General features: G+C 52.5%; 2 protein-coding genes across 3 annotated transcripts in view; one reads left to right on the top strand and one right to left on the bottom strand.

The window, feature by feature from the left end:
* Positions 1–11038, bottom strand: part of PRKAG2 (protein kinase AMP-activated non-catalytic subunit gamma 2) — a 189568-nt gene extending 178530 nt beyond the window's left edge. For both annotated transcript variants that reach the window (XM_019712806.3, XM_019712807.3), the window contains exon 1: positions 10237–11038. In XM_019712806.3, coding sequence (XP_019568365.1) covers positions 10237–10350 — 114 coding nt within the window. In that variant the 5' untranslated portion in view covers positions 10351–11038. The remainder of the gene's footprint in view (positions 1–10236) is intronic.
* The window catches only part of GALNTL5 (polypeptide N-acetylgalactosaminyltransferase like 5), a 46089-nt gene continuing 36101 nt past the window's right edge, over positions 10548–20535 (top strand). Inside the window, exons 1-2 of the mRNA XM_088800402.1 lie at positions 10548–10559; positions 10992–11576. Coding sequence (XP_088656528.1) covers positions 10548–10559; positions 10992–11576 — 597 coding nt within the window. The remainder of the gene's footprint in view (positions 10560–10991; positions 11577–20535) is intronic.

Here is a 20535-nt window from a genome sequence, read left to right as displayed (position 1 = left end):
CACGGTCATGGCACTAGAGTCAAATGGAGACCTCAGACTGCAATCCTCATATATATACAGAGGGTGCCAAAAAACATGTTCCGTATAAACATTTTAAGAAAGGAAAACTGTATTAAAATTATACCATGCTTCCCCCCAAATAAGACCGGGTCTTATATTAATTTTTGCTCCAAAAGACGCATTAGGGCTTATGTTCAGGGGATGTCATCCTGAAAAATCATGCTACGGCTTATTTTCCGGTTAGGTCTTCTTTTTGGGGAAACACGGTAATACTCAGTATCTACTGATAACAAAAGATGAATACAAGTCACAAATGACTTCTGCAATGACAAGAGGTGCTCAAAGTGGTTACCATCAGCGTCCAGACACTTCTGATTACAGCAAACTACTGTTTGAGCAACGTTGACCAAAGTGTCCACTTGTATACATTTTTTTGGCACTCCCAGTATATGTACACAGACATATACATATGTATAAACTATATTACATAAAATGTTACCATATATCACATAATTAAATAGTTATTAATTACATATTATTAAGTAACATTAATCATATACTAACTTATTGAGATCTTAATATAATATCACATATTATGTTTGAGTAACATATTAATAGATTATACATTAATGTATTATTATATATTAATATACAATTCTGTAGTAATGTCATTAAATATTGATTATTGTGTATGATATTAATGATCACAGATTAGTTATTCTCTATACGTATTTCAGAAACACTAAGTGTTTATTGTTTTAAGTCACTATGTTTGGGGTGCTTCAATAGCACCAAAAGCGAACTGACATGGAGTCGTGCCCAAGGGCCCTCTGTAGATGCTAACTAAGCCTTGTGAGGGCCAGCACATGCCCATCTTGGTCGCAGATATACCCTCTGAGCCTTGCACAGTGCCTGGCACAGTGCCTGGCACACAACAGGCTTTCAGTAAATGTTCACTGACTCAGTAAGAAGCTGCCCTGCAGTTATTGACAGAAGAGCCAACACAGGATTTCCCGATTCCTGGTTTAATGTTTATTCTAACATTCAGTGACTTAAAGCACACACACACACACACACACAAAAAACAAAAAAAACAAAAACAAAACACACACACACAAAAGAAATGACAAGGAACTAGAGAGTAAGATCTGTGAAATTATAGAAGGCGGATTATTTAATTTTGAGACAAGATGGGTAAAGACGAGCCTTCAATGACCTTCACCTAAAAAGGAACCAAGAATCTGGAGACCTGGTCAATCCCAAGGGCAAACCGTGGGACGGCAACTTGCCAGGCCAGGTATTTTGTCTTCCGTGTGCCCATCATGTGGGTGGTGTCTGCCTCCCCAGCAGTCCTGCCTCCCACCCCCATGCTGCCTGGACCAGTCCTTGGGCATCAAAAGCCTGGAGTTGGGGCAGAGCCGAGCGGAGCCACCAAAAACCCAATTAAAAGTTTCAAGACACAACAGAGAGTTTTCTTGGCAGGTTGGGCCCTAAATGGCTTACACTTCTTTCTCTATGGTAAGGGTAACAACGCTGATAACGATGGCAATACTATTTCACAGAGTTATTTTAGAGGTAAAGGGAGATGGCTTATATAAAAGTAGACCTGGCCCATGGCAAGTGCTCCATCAACATTAGCTAAATCTGACGACAACCGTGCCGTCCCAGGTGGCATCAGATGATAATATTGGTCAGTCAACGCCACTGCGAACAAAATACCCATTGAGCAGTGTCTGAATTTTGAGGACGAAGAAAGCTCTCTGGGGTCCTTATTACGCAACATGCTGCAGACATGAATGGCCCCGGGGTGATGACAGCCTCAAGCCCACGGCCCAGTGCATGTTTCCACGGCTGGGAGGCCGGCTGGAACCAGGTGGAGGTTTTCTGTTAGCCCAGCGGACACACAGCTGCCCGGAAGCTGCCTCATAGTCTTCGGGAAGCTGAGGAGGTGACTAAGCTGGGCGGCCACTCCCTCCCTGCACCTCTCCATCCCTGGGCCATGAGCGGGGCCGGAGGAGGCATTCTGCACAAGCAGAGCAGGGCTGGGGCCTGGAGCTGCCACCCCAGCCACCACACACTCGGTTTTCTCACAGCCCCCCCACCCCCAGCCCCACCACACTGGGATTTCCAGCAGGAAGGAGCAGTGTGGGGGTGGGGGCCGGGAAGGACACATGGAAAGACCTGGATCTTGGGGAAATACAGACTCCAGCTGTGGGCAGTGGAAAGCATGCTGGCTGTGTAGACCGTGGCCCACCCTCATGGGGTACAGTGTAGCCGGTAGGTTTTTGACTGCCGCCCAAACTGTGCCTTGAAGGCAGGGACATTGGGGCTGCTATAACCAGGATCGGGGGCTTAAAACAACAGAAATGTGTTCTCTCCCAGTTCTGAAGGCCAGAGCCCCAAATCAAGCTGTCGGGGGGCCATGCTTCCTCTGAAACCTCCTGGGGAGGGTCCTCCTTGCCTCCTCCAGCTTCTGGTGGCCCCAGCTGCCCCTGGGCTGCTGGCTACATCACTCCAATCTCTGCCTCCATGTCACATGGTCTTCCCTCTGTGTCTCTATGTCCAAATTTCCTCTTCTTAGAAGGACACCAATCGTATGGATTAGGAGCCCGGCCTAACCCCATTTTAACTGGGTGAATTACATCTGCAAAGACTGGGTTTCCAAATAAGGCCACAGTCACAGTTCCCAGAGGTGCGGACGTCAGCATATCTTCTTGGGGACACAATTCAAGCCATAACCCTGTTCGTCTCTGCAACCCCAACACCTAGCACAGTGCCTGGGAAACAGACATAAATGAGCCAGTGGTTTCCTAGTCCCAGCGCTAAGCTTGCCTGAGTACAAACGCAGCCCTCAGCAATTCGGCTCTCCATTTCTTTATAAACTGAGAAGCTGGTACCCCACTTTCTAAAATTCCCGCCTGGCCCTGTTGCATCCTGCCTCCTGCTGCACCCCCAGCACACAGGCAGGTCATGCCAGGCTGTGCATGAAGGGTGAGTCCCCGCTGTGCTCCCACAGGCTGGCAGAGCTGCAGGGTTCCCCACAGCGGGGCCCTGGCCTCTGCCTTGTGGAAAAAAGGCTGGACTCCTGGGGTTTCCAAGAGCAAATTGGTCTCTGTTGTACATTCATCAGCAACTTCGTGCCAGGTCAGAGTATATCAAAACACAGAGGGCCTGGCAGAAGCCCCAAAACCTGGATAGTATCTGATTGGTCTGTGACAAGCCGTGAGTTGGCAGAGAAGGGCTTCCTGTCAACAGGAAGGAAAGGATGGAGATCAAATTATTTTCAAAGTACACAGAGGAAGAGATGAGTGTGATTAGGAGTAAGCATTCCAACGCAGGCCTAAACCGGCCGTGCGTAAGACACCCTCTCTCACTGGAAGGGAAACAGGGCCGCTTCGTAGTCGACCAGTCCCTGGGGCCTAGCTGCGCACATGGCACAGTGGGGTCTCACTAAGAATTCCCTGTGGTTAAGCTCAGAGACACAGCCTAACTCCCATGGGCTCCTCTGCCCACCTCACAGCAAGGTCACAGTCAATTAACCAAGCAAATCAGAGACTGTTTCACCTCGGCTGCTTACTTCAGTGGCCTTTGTTCCACGTCTTGGAAGACATCGACAACATTTTGACATTTGGTTCAGTGTCATGGGGTTATCAAGACTCGTTGGTCCACCATCTTGCAAAAAGGGGGAGACACTAGCGTTTCGTGAGTGTTCACTGCTCTGGGTCAAAGGGATGTGGGGGGTGGGTGGATGGAGGTGAATGGGGGAAAAGTGGGCCAGATTCTAACCCAGCTCTTTGGCGTGCCAGCTGCCTGCTCAGTAAGTGGAACAGCCCCCATCACAGTGAAATGACGCCCAGGGACAGGACGTCACTGGCACCGAGCCAAATAAATCAAAACAGGAAAACAGGGCAGTGAAAGAAAATAAGCAGCCGAGCAACAGCATCATTTAAGAGCACGGTTATTTGCCTGAGTGGTTTGAAGAGGGTACACAGGGAGTCGCAAGGGATGTGAATGAGGTCTGAGCAGGTGAGACGACACTGGCAAAGGAAGAAATGCTTCCGAGTTCTTTCTTTAGTCAAGCTAGCGGTCAGATCCGTCTGAAGTGCGGCCCTGAGTGGAGATGAGCAACAGGACGTAGTGGGCCTTGGTGCCACTGGAAGAAGGCAGCTTAAAGAAAGCAGGCAGGGAAAGAGACTTGCAAAGCAAAGGGACCCCAACAAGGCTGTGATGTGTGGGAAGACGCAAGACGGACCCCGCAAAGTACATGGGGCTGCTGCTACTTCTGTCTGTTACCTCGTATGAGCGCTGTCCTTTTGGGGAAAGAATGATCCATTTATCATCAGGCCACTACGCTGTATTCAGAGCTGCTCCATGCAGCTCCGTGCACATTCTGCAGGGTTCTGTCCTCACACCCCCTTTCTACCTCCCATCCCCCCCACAGATGCAGCGGTGGACTGTGCTTAACTGGCATCCAGCCAGCATGCAATGCCCAGGCTTCCGGAAGCCCACTCTCCAGTCGTCATATGCAGACTCCGTGAGCCACAGAGGGGCATCCAGGCTTCGTTTATAAACCCTGGAGCCACAAGACAGTTGTGGGGGCTCCTTCACTGACTCCTGAGGTTCCTGATATCATACTCTGCTCAGGGCAGCCACGATGCACAAGCCACCGAGGGGCTGAACCAGAAAACAGGCCAGGTGGCCTAACAGGCTGGCCCACACCGAGGTACCCCGGCTGGGGGCAGAGCTGGGAGTTTGTCTTTATTTGGAAGCCAGAAATATCCTATCTTTGTTCAACAGTCAGTAGCCAAGGATATGTCTTCTCACAGACAGCTGATAAAGTACCAGTGATGGATGGATGGATGGATGGATGGATGGATGGATGGATGGATGGATGGATAGATAGGTACATACACAGGTGGACGGACAGATGAGTGGATAAGAAGGAAAGAAGGAAGACTGACTCATGAAGAAGAAGAAATGGATCAGTATTAACACCAGGGAAGTTGAAAACCAATTGTTTTTAAACTCCTACAGACCTAAGAATCACCTGGAGAACTTATCAGAAATGCAGAACCAGGGGTCCACGTCTCAGATTCTGATTCAGTAGGTCTGAGCTGAGACTTAGGATTTTATGTATTAAACAAACACTGGTTGAAGTGACTTAAGTGGGTCTAGGAACCACACTTTGAAAACTACTTCCCGAAACCCTAACTCAACAAATCTTGCTCCAGGTAGGAAAAATGACCAAGGTCAAGGACAAGGTCAAAACTGACACCGCTTGCTGTGCCACAGGGCACCCCCTTTCCCTTCCCAGCAGCTTCAGTCCAGGTGTGATGGGCAGTGAGCAGTGTGGTCACTCGGTCCTCTAGCCCTGGGGGCAGGACCCATTCCCACACACGTTGAGGGAATGTCACTGGGTGAGCCGCGGTGTCTCCTTTAGCACAGCCCGAGCTAGAGGATCTGGTTGGGGACAGGCTACTGGTGCAGGCCCATCACCAATGTGCAGGGTGCAGGGCCTCAAGCAGCTTGAAGCTTCCCTCTGGAAACACCCCAGGAAAGCGGCATCACTTGCGACAGGCCTGCCCAAGCCAACTCATGTCCCCACAACCTTCTGTGACCAGTCAGCTGCTCTTGGCTCTATTTTTAGTTTGTCTCCAAGGATTGTGAAGGTATGCCCAAGAGGCCCTGGGATAGATGCAGTGATATTTACTGTCAGCAGAAAACACAGGGCCACTGGCTCAGTGTCCCCACAGCATACTGCGTGCGTGGGTCCTTTTCTCTGAAGCGCCCCCTTCCCCCTTGGCCACCTGCTCTGTCATTGGCTCGTGAACAGTTCCAAAGATCCATGACATGCCGGCCAATAGTGATCAATTAAAGTATGTCTGAAATATATGGATTTCGGCATTAACGGGGATGCCGATTTTTCTCGGACAAAAAAGGAGAAAAGAACAGGCTTGTCCCCAGCAATAGCTTCCCTGGCAAAGTCCTGGCAGGACGCCAAGCATAGCGGGCTTCTGAGTTAGTTTCTAAAGCCATTCCCACCACCTCATTATTATTGCTGCTTTTCGTTAGCAATGAAGGCTAAGAGCAGGGAGCCAAGGCAAGGGGCCAACTCACCGGGACTCTAAACCCTACACCCACCCACCTTGCTACTTTTAAAGGCCCAGCACAACCCCAAAAGGAATTAGCTGTCAGTCTTTCTTCTCTCTCACACACCTTCTTTTGTCCCTGCAAGGTCCCAAAGGGTTTTCCCGGAAAGCGGATCCAAGCTCCCTAAGAAAGATGCTAAAATCAACCAAGGCTACATCCTCCGTTAGGCTTAGGGGCCATTCTCCTTTCAATCGAATTCAACTTACAACCACTTTAGTCATTCCAGCGTCATCCACACTAGGTCTCCATTACCCATAGGCCCAAGGGTGTCCCCTGAGACGGAGCCCTCCATTCTGGTGCGTCAGGCACAGAGGCGGGCGAGATGGTAAAAGGCCGTCAGAGCCTGGGCTGGAGGTTTGCAGAAATGTCCCCCAACCCCGGGGACCAGGGTTCTGTTTATGCACCAGACCCAGGGGTATGGACTGAGGCCCAGCATATCCAAGAGGGATTCAATCCAGTTCAGTAAAGAGACAAGCTGCTTGGAAACTACAGGCCCCAGGAGACGCCTGGATACCACCAAACGACTCCACCCACAGCACGCCACAGTCCTTCAGGAGCCACTCCTTAGAATCCCAAATGTCCTTGGAAACGGCACTCTCTTGGGCCCCAGTGATGACGTGGTGCTGGGAGATGAGGAAGCAGATTGATTTCCCTTCCATTTGCCGCTCTCAGCTCAAGTCCACCGTGGCTGACTGAGTCATCATTTCCCCCAAGGATCGGCTTCTTACACCCAGCACCTCAAAGCCGTAAGATCAACCCAGTTCCCTTCTCCCTGCCATTCACCAGACACCGCGGCTCACCCAGTGACATTCCCTCTAATGTCTCACACCACCCTCTAACCGTCACTGCAGTGCAGCCCCTCGAACCCTGATGTCATTTTCCCCGGGGCATTTGCATCATTTTCCCTGATACTAGCCCCTCTTTCCACGACACCACCTCGCACACGGCTGCCAGGCTGAGTCTCATGAACCGTGGTCTGCATCACCTCTAATTACTTCTTAGTTTAGATTCCCCCTAAAACAGAGAGTAAGACGACGACTCGGGTTCAAGAGTTTCACCCAGGGAGTATGGGGAAGTGAGGCAAGGAAGCCAGTCAGCAAGGGCACGCTGATGAATGGACCACCAGTGAGGACAACTGGGTGGGACCCTGCGGGGACCCTCGGACGTGTCCTGAGGAACACACAGCACAACTGTCCATCACAACTGTCGGCCTGCATCCCTCCTTGGCTGAGGGTTGCCCCTCAGGGCATAATCCCGACTCCAACACTCCCAGCCCAGCCTGCCACCATCCAGGACGATCCCTTCAGGAGTGAGAAAGACACAGGGAAAAGCTGTGGTGTGGCGCGGAGCTGCCCAGCAAGGTTGCAGTGAACTCTGGGTGGGCATCCCAGGCAGGGCATCAGCAGCGTCTCCACAGCTTCTCAGTGCCTGCGGGGGGAAGTCCTCACTCCCTGGAACTGCCTTCCAGGTAGGGCAGCCACGTGATGCAGGTAACGCAGGTAAATTGGGATTTCAGGTAACAACGGATAGTTTCTTAGTATAAGTTTATGCCGAATGGCGCATGGGACATTCATATACTAAAAAAGCTACTCATTGTTTATCTAAAACTCTAACTGGGCATTTACTACTTTCATTTGCGAAATCTGGCAATCCCACTTCAAGGTGTGCCGTGATCTGGCCTCAATCGATTGCTGATTACCCTCATTCTTAAATCCTTTCATCCACAAGAAGGGGCTCTTCACTGTACCTGGAAGCAGTCAGCCATTCCCTGACTCCTTGGGGGAAGCACCCCTGACTTCTCACGCATGTCTGTCCTGCCTACCATCTCTGGGACTAACATCTCTGAACAGTCAGTGTGCTGTCAGTCATATCTCCCTTCTGCTTGCACTGGTCATCTTACGGCCTTGGGCCACCTGCCAGCATTTATTTGAATGCCGTGTTTCCCCAGCTAGATTATTAACAGCATAATGATCAACAGGTAATTACTAGCTGTTCCATGAGGAGACACCCCCTGGTCCCACCTGCAATGCAAGCCCTGTGAGGCTGGAGACAGACCCCCGCCATTCACCCCTGAATCTCATTATCAAGCAGAGTGCTACACACGTGCTGTGGAATAACTGAGTGGACAGTACTTTGGATCAGGGCTGGATCGTGCCCAAGGCGGTTGTCTAAAGCAGCCAAAATCCTCACAGCAGGAAGGGTGGGCCGAGTAGCCCAACTGTATCGTGGCTTTTCCACATTCACAGCCTGGACGCTCAGTCCTTTTCCGGGTCTGGATTTTGTCCTGCATTGCCACCAGCACCACGCCTCGACTGCACCCCACACACACACTCCACACCACATTTGGGACCGGTGTCACCATCAGCCTCCACATAATATGGCCTGCACACTGGACAGTGTCCGTTTCTCTCTCTGATTGGGTGCTCTGATGTAGACGTAATAGCCATACATTTACAAGAAACACTTGAAATTTTTAACAGCTTTCCTGTGAATGATTTTAACATCCCTGTAAAGTAGATAAAGAAGAATGACCTCTGATAAGCGGGCGACAATGTGTGGCTAGTTACACAGCTGACTCAAGTGATCTCTGCTTTCAGGACGTCTGTAGTACTGATGTCTAACTTTTCATTTACAAATGGGGTTAAAACGTCTCCCATTAGCAAGGTAAACAGGAATACATCATTTTCACATAGAACGCTTATTCAAAGGAATGCTTGCTTATTCCTGCATATTGGGTCACCACATTGGTGGCCACACAACAGCCAGGGGTCCAGTCACCTGCTCCAGGAGCTTTCCCCTGCCAGGGAGGGCTGCCCACAGTGCCCCAACATCAGGCTGCTCCCAAGTACCCATTAGATGTCTGGGGTCGCTGCCCCTGGCCTCTACCCTTCCTCACCCAAGTGTTATGTGCACATGGACGGGAAAGCAGGGGCTGTGTTCAATAAACACCAAGGAACCTGCGGATCACAGTGAGAGTGAGGGGCCAGCCGCCCCGCCCCAGCTCCGCCCTTCGCTGTCAGGAAGGGTTACTTTAATGAGGTGTCAGAGGCAGCTCACTGAGCACTCCCACCCTGTGCCCAAAACTGGTCATTTGAAGAGAGAACAAAATCACTTTCTCCAAGAAGCCCTCTACTGTGGTGTGTGTGTGTGTGTGTGTGTCCGCGCGCGCATATGTATGTCTGCCTGTGTGCGTGTGTCTGGACAAACATTTACTTGGTTGGTGGAGGCCAGGAGTGTGACCCAGCTGGGGGTTTCCTTTGGATGAAGATAAGGGCTATGCCGCACGTCCCACCACTGAACCCCCGCGGGGAGCCTAGCTTAGGCTGCAGCCAGGTAAGGACAAGTAGCCGCGGGCTGCCTGAGCAGGCAAATCGCAGGTGAGGGGAGGGCACGATCCCGCCCTCCTTCCTTCCAGCTGAACAAAGTCAAGCCGCAGACCGATCGATGTCGCCAAAGTCCGGCCCGGGCTGCCCGCGTGGCCGGGTCTGAAGTGCACGGCAGCCCTGCACACATTAGGGATCCCCGAGCCCCCCAAAGCCTGAAACGTGCTGGGGGAAAGGCTGGAAAAGGGAACGGCTGCAGAGGAACCCCCGTCCCGGGCCCAGACACACCCTGAGGGAAATTGGGGAGGAAAGAAGTCCATTTCAGGGCGCAGCTACGCAGCCGCCCCCCCCCCCCGCCCGCTGTCCCCACCCACTGCCCCTCCCCTCCGTCCCCCGCGGCCGCGCGCGGCTCCACCTCTCCGGAGTGCAGTCCACACCGTCCTTTTTCAACAAAACAACACTATGCACCGCCCCCCGCACCCGCACCAGGCGGGACCCGGGGCTACGCCCAGCCCGCCACCAGCCGGGCCTGGCCGGAGCGCGCGCCACTCGTCTCTCGCCCCTTCCCCCACGCCCCCAGCGTGGACGGTCTCGCCCCGGGCTGCAAGCCCATGAGAAGAGAAATGGAGCATGGGTTCCGCGGCCCAGCTCGGCCCTGCGGCACACGCACGGCGCGCGCGGGCCGGCCCGCGTTAACCCCTTCCGCGCCGGGTCCGCAGCCACGCGAGGGCCGGGAGCGGGGCACTGTGGTGCGGGTACTCACCGGAATGTGCACGCGCAGCGATCGCCTCTTCTGGCTGGGGTTTTTCTTGCCGCTGCTCCCGCCGGGGCTGGAAACATCTTTCTTCTTTTTGGTGTCCATGGCTGCGCTTCCCATAACTTTAACCAGAAGTTAATTCCGGGGAACTCGTTCCTGGAATACTGTCCTCTCCTTCCTAGCCCGGCCCCTGCCGTCGGCCTCCAGCCGCGCGCTCCTTAGTACGGTCCTTCCCCCTTGAAGACACCGCGTGGGGACTTCCGCGGGGAGGGAGGGCGGAGCAGGTAGCTCGGGCCGCCGCCCGCCACCGGTGAGGGATGGCGGTCGGCGTGAGCGCTGAGCTGGTGTCCTCTTCCTCTTAAGTGCTCATTAGATGCCAATCAAAGCCACTGGCTGTCCTGGTTCTGGCGTCTCTCTCCGGGTTACGCGTGGCAGAGGTCTCCAGCGGGGTGACAAAGTTTTCTTCCTTATGCAAAGCGAAGCAACATTTTCCACCCACTCGGCTCCTCCCCCAGATTCCCAGAGGTAATCTGCAAGGCAGGTGCAATTAGGAACAGGGATTTGGAAAACAAGCCTCCTGTGCCCGTGCCGAAGTGGAAACTCTGGCGAGACTGACACAGTTTGTATATAAATGTAATCCTCGGCCGCAGAATAAACCAGCCCGAGCCTGGAACTGGGGCCGTCCTCCCGGGCGGGAGCGAGGGAGGGAGGGAGAGAGGAAGGAGGGAAAGAGGAGGCGCAAACGCGAGCCCTCTTCGCAGTTGGGCTGTGGCTCGGCTGCGAGCACAAGTTCTGGCGCGGCTCGCGCGGCCCTGGGAGGAGAGGGGGCTGGCGCTGCTCCGTCCCCAGCCGCGCCGCGGTCCCGGGGACCAGAAGAGACAGCGGGGCCCGGCCGGCACGAACGCAGGCCCAGGGAGCGCAGCGCTGTGGAGGGCGGCGTGCACCGAACAGGAAGTGCACGGCGCGCCGCTGTGCGCCCCCCCACGCACCGTCGCGTGCCGGGGGCGGGGGTGCCCCTCCCCTGCGGCCGCCCCGGCGCACGGCTCACGCTGAGCGTCTTTCTGACCCGTGTCGTCCCCCGGGTGTCTCTGTTTATGCCTGAGCCCCTGAGCCACACCCACGCGCCCCGTGCTCCGCAGACCCGGCTGCGGCGGAAGCGCCGGCTTTCTGTGGGATGCGCATTGGGCCGCACGTGCTGCGCGAGAACCGCGGGGAGCCGCCTGAATGCGCGCGTGGAGCTGTCGGGGTCGCTGCGGTACCGCGGCGTTCACGCCCCACCCCACCCAGCCCAGCGCAGCCCGCCCGGCTCTTGCCAGGTTCCCCGGGAGTTGCGCAGTGGATCCGCGGTAAGTGTCCGGGAGCCGTGCCGCAAGCCGGCGCCCCGGCGAACGCGGGGTTCCGCAGAAAGACATGGGTGAGGGAAAGGGCTCGACACCGGGCGAGGTCCCCCCCCCCCCCCCGTGCTGCCACAGTCCAAGAGAACCACCTCCTTGCCCTTCTGGCAACGTTGCCGAGGGCCCGTGGAGAGTTCTCCGGGGTGACGGTGTGGTCCCCCAGGAGGGCGAGACCTTGGCCCCGGCTGGAGGCAGGTTGAGTGCTGGGTAGGGCTCCGAGGACAGTGGCCCCAAAAGTCACTCGAAAGCCCTCCATGCTGACGTCAACCCTGCTGCGCCCCCTATTCACTAAAGCGGGTGGCCACCCGGAGAACGCGACGCGGGTCGCTTTGGGAACGCGGGGGGGGGGGCGGGGGACAGGGCGGTGAGGAGATAGTTCGCAGAGGGCTCTCAGAGGACAGGGGGTTAGCCCGCTTCAGGGACACCCCTTAGCTGGTGCCTCCCACCCAGCCAGAAAGCGTCCGTTGCTTCAGCCATCTTTCCAGCTTTCCGTTCCAACCCAGGTTCCATCATCTTGTGTGAAATCCCCTCCAGTCTGGGTGGTTCTGTGGTTCGTAGCGGTGGATTTCAGGTGGGTTTGTCTTCCTTCTCCGACCCTGCTCTTCAGACCGGAAGGAAGCCAGTCTGGGAAATTCTCCCGGTCCTGGCCCACTCTGCCTGTTTGACAGCAGGTCGATGCTCTGGAGGGGCCACACCTGGGTTCAAAACCCAGATGGGCATCCCGGCGCCCCCGCTGTGCAGTTTCTCGCTTTGACCTTTTTCTACCCCGCTCCGTGGGGGAGACAGGAGGCTGCATTATTCCACAGAAATGCTGGAAACCCTGGTTAGGAGAAGAAAAGGGCAGGCCTGTAGCCTGTGCCATGGGGTTTAAAGGACTCATGGAGCCCACCCGTCCCCACTCAAGATGACTCCCCAACTGTCATTCAAGATTCATCTCTGTAACTTAAAAGTTTAATCCCTGTCACGATGGGAATTCATCAAGGCCTGCAAACCACTCCACCTGTTGAGAATTGGTTTTGAAAGGAAAGGTGGAGAGGTAGGAAGGGTGGTCTGGGGATGAATTCAGAACCTGGAAAGCAATGTGCTATTTCCCGTACTATTATAAATGCTTTGCCCGAGGCCTGTCCTGGGTGATGGGCAGTGTTCAGCAATTGTTGTAACTATGTACTTTTGTCAGTTGATTTGTGTAAATATGCCCAATCATCCATGAATAAAATTAATTTGTTCTCTGAGTTGGTTTTGTTGGAGTGCAGATTTTAATGCCTGGGGATCCTGAATCAAAACACATTTTACCACATTGCCTGCATTTTGAGAGCCTTTTTTTTTTTTTTTTTGGTTCCACATGTTAATATTTCTGAAGTATGGGTGTTTGTTATCGATGGTGCCAGAAGAAGCTTAGCAGCCATTCTTTTCTTTCTGAAAGATTAATAAATGGATCATATATTTTCCAACCCGAACTATCCCTCTGAACTTCATTTTCGCCTCTGCCTGCGGCCCACGCGATTATTTCAGTCAGTAGCTAAATGAGGCAAAGCCCCAGCAACAGTGTTGATATAATGGCCTTGACCTGTGACTTCCTTCTCAAAAAAAGAAAAAAATTGCATGATGAATTGAAGATGAAAAACAAGCAAGCAAGCAAAAGATGTAGGACGGTGCTTCTCAGGGGAAGGGGGCATATGAAAGATGTCTCCATTTGGGGCATCATTTATCTAGGCTGATAATAGTGAGATGCCAGTTTAGGTAGTTCGTATTATCTTACCTAATTTCTATGAAAATCCCTTAGGAGAACTAGTATACAGATTTTGCTGATAGGGGAAACTGAGACCTAGCTGTTAGAGAATTCGTGGTATCCATTTAACTTATATCCATTGGTCTTAATTTACTGTACCTCCTGGAAAGACATTTTAAAATGGGGTCCCCTCCTGTTTTAAGAGCCCTGCACAAGGCTAACACTACTATTTAGGAAACTTCTTTAGGGTGACCTTGGACAAACTGTTCAACATCCTAGCTGCCTTGGTCTCTGCTTTAGACATAGAATTGGGGGAGAACAGTGGTCTATGTAGTCAGGAAACCAACGATTCAATTCTGTGCAAAAAGCAACTCTTGGAAAAATGAAACAACAAAGTCTGGACTGAGGACTCCGTAAATGCTTGATAACTCATTGGACACCAAGCAAAAGGAGTGTTATCTAATCGTGAAAACCAAAGCTAAGAGTCACATTCCAGTTTTTATTTTCCTCTAAGCTCGGGCACCGATTAGGTAACCTCTGATAGCTTTTGCTCCCTGGCGCACACGGAGCCAGTCGTAGCCATCGTAAGGGAGGGATGGAGGCAGCCCTAGGACAGACAGCACAGCTCTTGACAACCCTTTCCCAGGTCCCTGTTGATTTTCTGGGGGACCTGTGACGTCTGTATCGGTGTCTCACACATAACATCCGTTAACCGTAAGGCCACTCAGATCACGGAATCCAAGAAGTACTTTGGATTAAGCTAAAAGTGACTCTGGCAATAATCTCCCAAGGGACAGACCTGCTGTTCCCATTCCATTTCTAGAGGACAGCACAGTGTCTTGACCAGCTCTGCCCTAAACACACACTCAGCAGTTTCGAAGAACGACAGATTCAGCGAGTAGGATCTGAGTGACCACCCAGCGCTGTGCTTTGGGGAGGTGTCTGTTTGCTAAATAAAAGAATAGGCCGCCCAGCAATGTACTCCTTCCTTGAGTAAGGGGAGTAGTCATGGAAACCCCATTCGTTGAGAAGAGTCTTAGGTTTTGCATGATGGAGTTTCCCGTGTGACTCTTGTCCTAGTGATCTGCCATTACCTCCCCTCGGGGTTGAGGACCCGGGCTCCCGGGGCTGCAGACTTGGGCTAAAGGTCTTGGTGTGTGAGCTCTGACCATGCTGGAAGATTACACTGACCACGCTGGTACAAATTAACCCCAGGGAGTCAGAATGCCACTCTTACCTGACTACGGCTCAGGGCTGATTGCTGGCCTCTCACTCCCCCATCTGTTTGGGACATAATTAAATAACGCAAATTAATTGTAATAATTTCCCAAGCAAATAAAATTACTTTGGTAATTACACTGGCCCCAGAGTTCATATAGCACAGCGCAGATCTGAGCATGACCATATCGCGTTGTTGTCACCATTTGTTCATGTAGCTGAGGTGCAGACCTGGCCTCTAGAATGCCAGTTAGGGCTTTTCAACAAGACGCCAGAAAGAAATATATTTACGACCCCTTGGAACTGGCAGCGTTTGGAGGGCAGAGTGCCAGGTCGGGTCCTAGATTTTCAGATGTGTACAGGCTTAGACCTGTTGACCTCCAACCCCATAGCACAGGCACAGTTACCATCCTGACTCTCGGGGGAAGGTGTGTCCCTCCCAGAAGGGCCCAGCCACACCCAGAGTTAAAGCCATGCACGACCTTGCCAGGGTCTGTCCGTGATGTGTAATCAATCAATACCCGTTTGGTGCACACACCCAGCTCACAGTTCAAGGACTCTGGCCGAGCAGGGAGGCTCTCAAGGACAGGTGGCTTTTCACAACCCTCCTTGTGCCATGTGAGTCAAAGGTGTTTTGTAAAATGTTCCTAAGTATAACTCTAAGTAAGAGTTGCATGAGGTCTTGGGAGAGAATGGGGAGAGACAAACGTTCCAAGTAAAACTCTGTGCGTGGACTTGTGTAAGGTCATTTTTAATCATTGCAACACACACTCCCAATAGCACCATTGAGCAAAGGGCCTTGCCTTGTTTTCTCCTATCCCCACTCATTGTAGATTTTTCACCCTCTAGGTGAAAAAATAAAGCGTAATCACAAAGTTCATTGTTCTTTGACCAGCCTGAGAGTACATCTTCCCGTACGATGCAAGGGGTTCCCAGCATCTTACGGGGATGGATGCAGACGTTTCTCTGAGAAACCAAAGGTGCCTGTGTGTAGTGCAGATGTGAGAGAGTGGGGGCTCACAGCTGTTACAGAGCAATGGCCGAGACTCGGGGGCTCATGCTGGTCCCTAACTCATGACTGGGTTGCAAGGAGAGCAGCTGTTTTGAGTGGAGCTTCAAGGAGAGTCTACATCTGGACTGGATCGTTAGTTCCAGGTCTTTTCTTTATCTTTGCAGGTTTAAGAAACTGATGTAATTGGTTCACAAGAACTGATACAGCTAGAGCAATGTGTCATTTTAACCACTCCCCATTAGAGACCGATTTCTCAGCCAGTCTGGAGAGTTCTGCATGGTGGTCAGTACGTTTTGTGTGGTCATTTGCCTCTGCTCTTATGCATGCCAGGCAGCAAGCCCTTGCTTGTAGGCAAGAAGGGTGAGATGGGCAATAAAGTGGCCGGCCTTAGATGGGACGTGGGACAGTCCCTTGTGATGGGAGAAGATACATGCAGACTCAGGCCAGGAGCCTGGGGGTTCTTTCCTCCTGACTGGCAAGCAGTGCAGCCAGCTGATGGAGGAAGACGTGGGGGAGGTTTGAGAGAGAGAGAAGGTGTGAAAGCCTCATGCAGGAGAGGGAGGGTGGCGCCCAAGTGGACATGCCCACAAATGGAAGTGTGCTGTAGGTTGCTCATCTGTGTCTGGAGAGCTGCTTTGTTCTTGGGAATGGCTGCATAGTATTCCATTGTGGAAACATCACCTAATTTATGATGATTTATGATTTGTTACTTACACCTACATAAGGTCCCCTGCGGATGAAAATTTAAGCTGAGAGTTTAGGCTAAGGCTTCCAGCGTTGGAGTGCTCTTGCTTCCATCGTCTCACATTTCGCAGAGCTCTGAAGGACTCATGCTTAGATACGGAGTTGCTGGAGCAAAGTGTGGGTCCCTGAACACTTCAATAGACAGGTGACTTGTTCTTGTCAGAGGCAATGGATGTGCACACCCACCCACTGTGTGCACCTGCCTGTCTGTCTGGGCCTCAGCAACACAGCACATCTTGTAGCTTTTGGATACTCGCCAGTCTGTTAGGTGAAAATAGTGTCTCCTGGGATTTTTGCTGTGCATTTTCTTTGTTAGGAATGAGAATAAATACCTTTTTGTGCGTTTGTATTTCCTTTACAGTTACCTTTCTGTGAATTAGCTATTTGTGCTTTTGCCCCATTCTCCTATTGGATGGTAGGTCTTTCTCTGTTTATTTATAGGTCGCTCTTTACATATTGAAAAAATGGGCCCCTTGTCAGTGCTGGGGGTTGCAAGTATTTCTTCCCAGTCTGTTTGTCTTTTGATTTTATCTTGCCTTTTCTTCCCATGCAGGATTCCCTCCCCCCTTTTAATATAGTTTGTTTTATTTGTTTATTTTTTATGGCTACTGGGGGTTTCTGTCCTCGAGTATTTAGAGAAGTGCAGGCTGTGGAGTCAGGCCTGCCTCTGCCACTTGCTGGTGGTGTTTCTACAAGCAAGTTGGCCGACCACTTCAGAAACAAGGGGCTAAGAACGCCTGGGGGTGTGTAAGCACCATCGCCTGGGACATGCTGAGTATACGTTAGTTCCTTTCTTTTCTGCCACGTCAGTCCCAAAAGCAGAGGGCACAGCAGTGGCATGGTCAGTGCTGTTGGCGCCCCAGAATTCTTCTGGAAAATCGCAGAGTCCATAATTTCCGGGCACATGCCCTGTGGCCCTCTGGTGTCCATCTGGCCAGCACTCAGAGGTGACAGTCACTGCAGAGAGCGAATTTCCTAGAAGCGCTGTTCCGAAGTTCCGCAGGGTCAGGGGCAGCCAAGGGCCTCACTCCTTGGAGAGGGAGCAGAGTGTCTCACGGAGTGGCCCTCAGGCACTTGCTTCACAATGACCCAGGGACTTTCCTGGACTCCGTCCCCAGGCTGTGCTTGGGCAGCTGGGAGTAGGCCATGTGCACGTGCCCAGTTTGCGATCCGCTGCTCTGACCTTTCTCCTGGGAAGTGTTTTGGGAACCAGAGACGAAACAGCTGCGCACTTTGCTCTGTCTTTCCTGCCAAGAGAAATGTGGGTGCCGTGCCTGCCTGTCACCCACCAGAAGGTGCGTGGCTATGGAGGGGGGCCTTGGAGAACAGCCCGTCCCCCAGGACTGCCAGGCAGGAGAGCATGACTGCTTCCCACGGGGCTGGCAGTGAGCCGACTTCCCAGCCGTGTGGGCGGAAGCCCATCTGAATTCATCCTCCCCGTGTGTTGTGGGGGTGACGGTGGGGCAGGAGCTGCCAGCACACATCCCCTTTCCGTTTTATGTACATAACATCTGCACCAAGCCTTTGCTGAGGAGATACAGATGTGGATTTAGGGTTATTGATTTTATAAGCATCTTCCTAGAGTGACTTTTAGATTATCGAATGACAGGGGAATGAGTTAGAGGCCTGCAAATGGGATGCGAGTTAAGGACCAGGTGGAAAGGGTAGAACAGGAATTTGAAAGGCATGATGGGCTTTGGACTGGGGACTCCTGAGGGACAGGGTTTTGGGGAGTGGGTTCCAAGAAGGAAGGCATGAGACCCCAGTAGAGCAAACTTTCTACCTGGAACTGTTCCAACCAGAGCTGTGTCTGAAACCCGATCAGAGAAGACTGTTTAACTAGGGCCAGGGCTGGGTGTGGCTAGCCACGGCCTCTGTGAGCAAACGCATAGCCTCGGCCTCTCCTCTCATCAGGTCCTGGGTTCGAGTCCCTCCCTCCCATCCCAACGCTGATGGCTGCACCTTCCGAAGTCAGCTTCTTCACCTGGACAGTGGGCACCCACCTCCCCTGGCCCTTTCTTCTGAAGTTTGAAGGAGGAAATATATGTGACAACAGTTTGTAAAACGTGAAGCCCTCTCCAAATAGTATTTTTATCCTCACTGTATGTCCCACAAATCCGAGAGGCCTGTGGAACGAAGGACCCAAGTCCCTTCAGGAGAAAGATCAGAATCAGCGTGTTTAAGATGGGGAGGAACGCAGAGGAGAAAGCACGGGTGCAACAGGCTGATTTTTGTACCTTGCGTTTGCCCTCGTCTTGTTTAGAGGATCGTGTAACTTATACCAAGACAAATGCTCATGAAGTAGTTAATTATTCAGCCAAAGGCATTTACTGACCATGTAATTTCCGTGTAGCCAGCACGTTGGACCATGTTCTCTGGAAGACATAAGAAGAAAGCATAGACTCCAGCGCACGAAGAGGAGAAAAGACAGGCTCTTTCAGTAGAATACAGACAGGCCCTAAATAATCAGCAGTCGTAACAGGAGCTAACATTTATTACGTGGGACAGCTGTTATGTAAGATGCTCCTAGTCCACCTCTAGCCGTTATCACGTTCTTCGGAGGGAGAGATTGTCATTATTTTACAGCTAAAGACATTGTGACTCGGGGACATTAAATAATGTGGTCAAGGTCACACAGCAACAAGTGGCAGAGCCAGGACTTCAACCAGGTCTGCAGGCCCCAAAGCAAGTGCCCAGAACGTGGAGCTGCAGGGAGAAGGTGGCCAGGCCAGGCTCTGTGGTCTCACTTTAACTTACTGCCCACAAGCCTCAGGTTTCTGGGCAACAGGAGACTTCCAGAAACCTCTCGTCTTCTCCCCTAGATGACCATTTCAAACTCTCCCCTCCTCCTTAAGCCTCCAACATTGCCCCCTGCTCTCAGTCCCAGCTGATAACCTTTTGTCCTAGTTCTCCGACAAAGGGACAGTCAGAAAGGAACTTCCACCAGGCCCCACGCTGCCACGGCCCCCTTCCAGCAGTGACACCCACAGACTACTCTCATGCCCCTTAACAGATGGAAACTGCATGCTGCCATTGAAAGATGCTCCCTTCTTTTCACCAGGTACCAGCCCTCTCCTCTCCTCAGGCAATTATTCCCCCTCCTTCCTGCTCCATCGTGTTTCTTTCTCTTATGCATTGGTTCTTAATCTTGGTGGCATGTTGGAATCCCCTGGTGAGCTTTAAAAAAGAAAAAAACAACAGGGCCCTGTCCCCAAAGACTCAGACTTCATTGGCCTGCAGTTCTACCCAGCTCCCCGGACACCTAAAGCTGCCCAGAGAGTCTAACGTGCAGCCGTGACCAAGACACTTTCAGGGATGGACAGCGCCCACCAGTCCCCAGCCCACGGCCCCTCCGGCTGCTGCGCACGTCTCCACTCCCCGTAACAGCCAAGGTCCTGCAGAGAACGTCTGGCCTCCCGTCTCTCCATTGTCCTGTGATTTTTCTCTCTAGACCCTCTTCCCATTGGCCTTCGAGCCAGCCCTCCACTGGAATGCTGCGCTGCCATCACTGAACCACTGGCCGGTCCCTAGTCTCCCTCTGACTCACCTCCCAGCAACATTGATTGATGAGCTGCTCTCTCCTCCTTCCCCGCAGCACTGCCTTCCCTTGCTGCCTCCTCACTGCGGCTCCTTCTCCCTTGCTGGCTGTTTTTCTCAGTCTCCATAGCTGGTTCTTCCTGGTCTCTTCCTGTTGGTGGCCCAGAGGTCTGTTCTGGGCCTCCTCTCTCCCCTGGGTGCACTCCCTCCCTCGCTGGACTCATCCAGGCTTGTGGCTTTAGAATCATCTGTTGCCCAAGGAGTCCCAAGATGATGTCTCTGGTCTGGACCTCTTTCCATGAACTCCAGACTCGCCTCTCCAAACACCTGTGTGACCTCACAACTCTCATAGGCTCAGGTCTCAAGCTGAACGCACCCCACACTGTAATCCTGCCCTTCCACCCCCACCCAAAGCTTCTCCCACGCTGTCCTCCCCCGCCCCCGGCCTTGCCAGCCTTCCTGTTACCCAAGCCAGTAACTGACTTGTCTTTGATTGCTTTCTTCATCCACAATTCCAGTCCCATCAGCAAATCCAGGGGACCCTGCTGTTATATCCAGAACACCCACTTCGTGCCACCTCCTGAATGTCAGTCTGGTCCAAACTGGATCATCTGTCTTCTGATAGCTGGTTTCTAGTTCTACCCCCCGCCCCATGGTCTAGTCTCAAAACA

The sequence above is a fragment of the Rhinolophus sinicus genome, chromosome 8 (genome assembly GCF_057876585.1).
Source record: "Rhinolophus sinicus isolate RSI-liver-muscle chromosome 8, RSI-T2T, whole genome shotgun sequence".
NCBI classification, from domain to species: domain Eukaryota; kingdom Metazoa; phylum Chordata; class Mammalia; order Chiroptera; family Rhinolophidae; genus Rhinolophus; species Rhinolophus sinicus.
The sequence above is the reverse complement of the archived record's forward strand: the minus strand, read 5'-3'. Positions and strand labels throughout refer to the sequence as shown.